The sequence below is a fragment of the Caenorhabditis briggsae genome, assembly GCF_000004555.2.
Source record: "Caenorhabditis briggsae complete genome, chrIII, whole genome shotgun sequence".
Taxonomy (NCBI): domain Eukaryota; kingdom Metazoa; phylum Nematoda; class Chromadorea; order Rhabditida; family Rhabditidae; genus Caenorhabditis; species Caenorhabditis briggsae.
This window is the reverse complement of record NC_013490.2, coordinates 7,659,326-7,665,811: the sequence shown is the minus strand read 5'-3', so window position 1 is coordinate 7,665,811 and position 6,486 is coordinate 7,659,326. Positions and strand designations below refer to the sequence as shown.

General features: G+C 36.1%; 1 protein-coding gene across 1 annotated transcript; it reads left to right on the top strand.

Moving 5' to 3' along the window:
• Positions 1 to 471: 471 nt before the first annotated feature.
• On the top strand, positions 472 to 5,271 carry CBG16556 (the record flags this gene model as incomplete). The annotated part of the gene is made up of 9 exons (XM_002641828.1): positions 472 to 542; positions 589 to 840; positions 892 to 1,027; positions 1,648 to 1,937; positions 1,982 to 2,228; positions 4,070 to 4,170; positions 4,218 to 4,314; positions 4,728 to 4,859; positions 5,176 to 5,271. Coding segments are annotated over 9 exons (1,422 nt in total), but the record flags the coding sequence as incomplete, so codon positions are not given.
• Positions 5,272 to 6,486: the final 1,215 nt, after the last annotated feature.

The window sequence follows — 6,486 nt, the reverse complement described above, 5'->3', positions numbered from 1 at the left end:
TTCTTCTTCTTCTTCTTCTTCTTCTTCTTCTTCTTCTTCTTCTTCTTCTTCTTCTTCTTCTTCTTCTTCTTCTTCTTCTTCTTCTTCTTCTTCTTCTGTAGTCGTCTTCTTCTTCTTCTTCTTCTTCTTCTTCTTGCCACCCAAAATCAATAAAACGACTCGGGACGAATGCAGTTGTTGGCAGTTATATGTTGTATGACCGTCTATCTCTCTGCGTCTTTGCCCGTCCCCTTCGACTTATTCTATTCTCTCTCTATAGTCCCGTTTCCCCCCGAACCATTCGTCTTATATTTCTTTTTTCTTTTTGTTTCATCCGAACCGTTTGTCCTCTTACAACTATTTTCTGATCCTTCATCAAATTTCTTTTTTTTTCAGTAAATGAAACCTTCCGATGGCCCTTGCTCATCGAGTTCTTTGTCTCCTCCAAGCCTTTTAGACTTTTTACATGAAGAATTGAAAGCTCCCGAAAAATATATAAATATTTTGAAAATACCAAAAAAGGGACTAAAGATTTTGTACGAGCATCTAAACCCTGTGGATTGGTGAGTTTTCAAAATGTTTTCATTTGACAAGACAATTGTTTTCCAGTTACAATCTTGCAAAGGCTTCTCCGGAATTGAAAAAACAAGTCAAAAAGCATAAACCTCTTTCGATTCGAAACATTTACTTACGATTTGATGACGAAAAATCATGTGTCGGTGTGTATTTCGATAGGCATAGATACAAATATACTGCCTGTGTATTCTATATGTGGAAGAAAGGAGATGGAAACTATAGATTTTGGAATAACTTATACTATCTGAAACCTGCAAAATTTCAAAGCTACTTATACACAAAGTTGTAAGTTTCCAGCTTTTCTTTTCTAAAAAAACAATTGAAATCCATATTCAGAACCCATCCAAAGGAAGTGAAAGCAATGCAAGGGACAATGTTTCCAATTGATTTTTTAATGGGAATGCTGGAGACACAGAAAGATTTATGCTCGATTTTCGATGCAACAAAAGCCACTCGTTATGTTGGAGTGAATGTGAATGATAAGAGGTCCGTTGCAGCGTTTCGTGCACAATCATCCTTCCAAACTGCACAACACTTACGGTTGATTGGTTCGAAACCACCGAAGCCTCATAGGATAAAAAGTATTTTGAAATGTCTGCCAATCAATCGATCCATACGAGTCTCTCATCAAGTTGGAGCCCTGTGTATGCAAGATGAGGTGAGAGTTTGTTTTTCTTTTAAAATAAATATTTTTGAACAAACTGCGTCAGATAGGTAGAACTCAGCAAATTCTACAAACTGATACTATTTGAAATTCTGTATCTTGTCTATGAACAAAGTTATAAGCCAGGAAGGGGCTGATCCGGCCTTGCCCTTGTCTTGTTTTTTTAGCCCTTCCGTCTGTAAATTGGTTCATCGACAAGACACAGTTTTCTAAGTATTTTTATTTTGTTGTGCTCGTCGAGTTCTATCTGATACAGATGGCCCAAAAATTTTGATTCTGAAAGAAAATAAGGCAAGGCCCACCATTAGGATAAGGCCCATTTTCAAGCTTGGGTTTTTTTCAAGCTTGGTTTTTTTAAATATAGGGAAACGTGTTTTGAAATATAAACACAAATTTGGCCTCTTTCTTTTCAAACACATTTGTTTCAGTTAATCAACGCTTCGAATGTAACTCTCGATGACCCAGAATGGTTGACACGTGAACATGTGTTATCTCTGAATTGTGCAACCGCCGATATCGGACACAACAATCTAACAGCTGACGATTTGAATGCGTTTCTTATGCAATGGATGTTTCTCGATACGAACCAGATAAGAACGGAACGATTTGAAATTACTTTGAGTCCACAGGCATTTCAAAATAAAAAAGCGATTACCAATGGCCTCGTGTTGTTGGATTGGGATCCGAAACAAAGAGAAGGAGAGTATTTTGATGTTGAGTGAGTTATTTGAGAATTTGAAAAAAAAACTTGTATTTTTTCAGTCAATACTTAATGAAGAGCACAATTCGAGATCCCCATAGTTTCTATGATTGCAAATTCTCAAAAGATATTCTTCGAGAAGATGGACAGCTCGCAACTGTGTTGTTCCATGGAAAACGACTTCATTTTTTAGTCTGGAAGAATCGATTTCCATACAAAATTCTGAAAGAAGCTCGAGAAAAAGAAAAGAATTCACAGATGAGAGTGATGTGGGGTAGATGTGTGATCGAGGCATTGCGATTAATGAATGTTCAAGCTCAAGAGGAATGGAATCGAAAAACAGAGTTGGTGGAAAAAATGGTCAAATCGAGGAAGGCAGATGCGGAGGAAGAACAAACAGCAAAGCGGAAATATTTTCAAGCATTGAAAGAGTTTTTGGATACATCGGAGCCGAAACCAAAACGAAAACTGCTGAGAACGATTACCATTTTTAAAGATGATTCCATACCTTGATATTTGTGTACAAATTCTTAGTTTGCTGGAATTTTTCTAGTGTTAATTGATTCTAGCCGTGCTAGCTGTTTTATAATGTCTACTGTGTAATTATTCTTATCACGATTTCAAAACTTTTTTCTAATTCTAAAAATAAATATGTACATATTTTTAAGTGAATTTATTCTTCAGTTATGGGGGGACTTGTGATTCAAACTTTTCAGAAGCCTTTCATCATAGTTTTTATTTTTTCTTAAGAATTTGAACAAAAAGATCTGAATTTCATCTTTCCGCATTTCAAGTTTTTGAATTTTCTACACGGTTTCATTTGGCAAGCTATTTCTGGAAAGTTCCGCTTCCGCTTACTGTACCTGAATTTTTAATTTCCGAGTTTCCGAGTCCCCTCAATTTCTGAAAGTTTGATTTTTAAATGTTTCGAATTTCCAAAAATTTTGGATTCTGAAATTCCGAAATATCTGAATTCCCGAATTTCTCAAGTTTGTAATTTTTCAATATCCGAACTCAAGCTTTCCGAATTTCAGGATTATTGATTTTTGGAAGTTTCGAAATTCCTTAATTTTAAAATGTCCGAAATTTTAAACCGATTTTCTCGATTGAAAGCCTGAATTCGCAAATTATAGAATTTTTAACATCTCGATTTATTTTAATTTTCTAATTTTAATATTCGATTGTTTTCGAATTTGCGCTTTTCCCGAATTCCCCAAATTTCCTTCTCCGAATTTCCTGAACTCCTGAGGTTTAAGGAGTTGTAAATAAATGGTTTATGTTCATTTCGGAGTTCTACCTTTGTCATCTTCTTTTCTAAAACCTAACTCTTCCACCTTGTATAGAAATATACTCTCGATGGAATCCCTTTTAGCCAAATCCTAATCTAAATAAATCTGTTTATCTACAGATCTACAGTATCCTTTTCTCTCCCCCACTGACATATCAATTACCTCCCATCATCTTTTCTCGCACTTCCTTCAATTTTTCACTCTATCTTCTTTTCCAAAAATGTTTCATCTCCTAAACAATTTTGCGCGCGAAAAAATTTCAAATCAAACAACTTTTTCTCTATACCATTTCCTTTCCTCTCTCAGGGTGGCAGATGTATGAAAAATTGTTCTTTCTCCCCCAGGCGCCCTTTTCTTCTTTCCTCATCTCAATTTTTTTCAAAACGTCTTCTATTCTCTATGTCTTCTCATCTCTTCTTCACTCTCGTCGTCGTACCCGTCGGTGGCTGTCGCCACCAAAAAACAGACAGTACACTAGAAAAAGAGAATCGAGAGAATTGGTTCCTGGCACGGAAGGCACGACGCCAAAAGTGGGCGGAGCCAAGACGGAAATTGTTCGAAATCTTAGAGGACTACTCAACACACAGCTGACTGATTCGGTTCAGTTTCCTAAATTCGGATCGGATTGTTTCCGTTGTTTTTTGAAAGATAAACAATGGATTACACATGTGAAGCGATGAGACGAATGGAGCAAAATCAGAGCTCGGTGAGTTTTAGAGTTTGGGGTACTGTGTTTGATTCCAACTTTCATTTTCTTCTGTTGTCATCCTCATACATATTTGTCTTATCATTCAAAATTTCAAAATAGCAAGACCTACAGTACTCCACAGATAATCTTAATGAAACCCATTGCATTTCTAGGACACCTTCCACTACCATCCATACCGTCAACGTAAGAACTCATCCACTTCGACCTATTCTGACTGTTCAAGTCTCTCCGCCAGCCCTTCAAGTTCTACAATGTAAGCATTTTTGAAATTTTGAGTTTTTTAAACAATTTATTTTTCAGGACCTCCACTCCACCACCTCAAAACTGTTCAGCAAACATTTACGATCGTCTCAAAGACTACATCAGTGAGGTTCCAAAAGATCCAATTGTGTGTCAAGTAAGTGAACGAGCTTTTTACTCCTATCTATCATCTGAAAAGGGCAATTCTCTTGAAAGAAACCAAACGAGTTTTTTGCCGCCGTGCGGGTAGGTCTCTTTCTCTCATCATGTCATTTCTCGTGTACTTCTTTCTTCTTTTCTTCTCATTTTTCAAAGGGTGAACGCATTCGGAAAAGGGCATCTGAGAAAAAATAGATTGAATAACGTTTTAGTATGTGTATACATTACACAAAGATGAACCTTTAAAGGTGAATTACGCAAACGGAGAGTCTGACGCAATAATGGGTTTAGTCTGCAAAATGAAACAGCTACTGTAGGTGGATCAGTTGACAACTTTTTTATACCTTTGATAGGAACCTCAACTGTTCTGAACCCATTATTACTCATATTCAATGTTTCATTACTTTCCAGATACTCCTAAATAGCCTTGCACATATCATCGAGCTCGAACGCCAACTCGCCGATTTGGAGCAGAAAACTGAAAATCTGAAAATGCATCAATGTCCGCCTCCACCATATTATGCTTCAACGAAACTACATCATGTAAGTCAAAAAAGAAAAAAAGTTAGTTGTGCCACCTGCCACCCATTTCAAATCCATCAATCATTTTGTTGTTATTGGGTGACACCGGTTGGTCAAAAAGTAGAGACGTTTCCGACCTTGTCGATTTCTGATTTTTGTAACTGGAAGAGAACAAAAAAAATAGGAGAATCGAAGATTGAGAAGCTGTTCTTGAACCGTTCGTGTGACCAAGCAATGATAAGCATTTGTTAACGGTTCCCTACATTCACTGGCATATACAGATATCGCGTTTCATAAAAACAAAGATCAAATAAAATTCCAACAATTGACTTTTCAGGAGAAGGTCCCTGAAGACTTGGTTACTGTCGACGTCTCCGAGTTCAAACATCTCGTTTACTCAGCACCTCTCGTTTATGACACAATTTCCTACTGATTCAGTTTTTGATAGGCCTAAATTTATCAGTGTCATTCTAATTTTTAAATTGATATCATCATTATGTCCATTTGAGCCCCCCATATCACGATCTCCCTTCATTTCATGTATCATTTTATAACGATAATTATGATGTTTCCCGGTGAAAAGACAATTCAATTATCTCATAAAACTATCTTCATTTTGCATTACTGTGAAATAAAACTGCTATTCGAAAAAACTATGCAATCTACACTTTAAAAAAAAGTAATGAATGATAATCCTGTAAAAATACAATTTACACAAAGTTTTGATTGTATCAGAGCACAATCTAAAAATCACTCGTATTCAGTTTTCGGGCTAAAAAAATGAAACAAGAGAACAATTTCAGACTGTGCCTCATCAACGATAGTCTTTACTTCATTCACTGGCATAAAATTTTGAAGTCAACGGACTCCGTCAAAACTAGCTCCGTTCTGTTTGAAATGTTACAAGTTTTCCACCAGCAGTAGTCCCCTAATAGTAAGACCAAGCCAGTTTTGCTTTGAACTTCATGAATTTCGAATATATCAATTTTTCATCATGTGGACTTCAAAATGAGTATAATCACGACTAGACTCCGCCCACTTTGAAAAATTTTTAAGCCCAAAATATAGGAAATTGATATATAGGAAAGGGGGAATTTCAAAATTTTTTAAATCTTCGATTTTTTTCGTAAAAAATTAGCTTTTCCGTGGTTTTCCAGAGAATATATTCAAGGCAATGAAAACACTGTGATCTGTTTTTTCCTTACAAATTTAGTCAAAAATAGAGTAGACTACAGAAGGAAATTTTTCCTGTTTCATGTTCACGTGAAAAATATTTATTTAGATCATCAAATATAAAAAATAGAAGATATTTAAAAAACACAGAAAGGAAGGCACTCCTTTTCTGTGTAGAAAAGAATAGACACGTAAAAAGACAGAAAAGAATCAACTTCCTTTCTGTGCTTTTTCTGTGTGGGGGAAAATAATTCGAATTATTCTTGATAACTACGTGACCTTGAGCTATACAGAGTTAAATCTACTTTGAACGTGGAGTTGAAACAAAAACTCGAGAAGGTGAATTTGAGTGGTGAGCTGAAGTGATGGCGGATTCCAAGATTGGCGACATCCACTGTGAGTACTTGATACGAACCTGTTCAGGATCTCATTTTAGCTGCTCGATTCTTTTAAATGCTGGAGGGCCAAAGTTCGG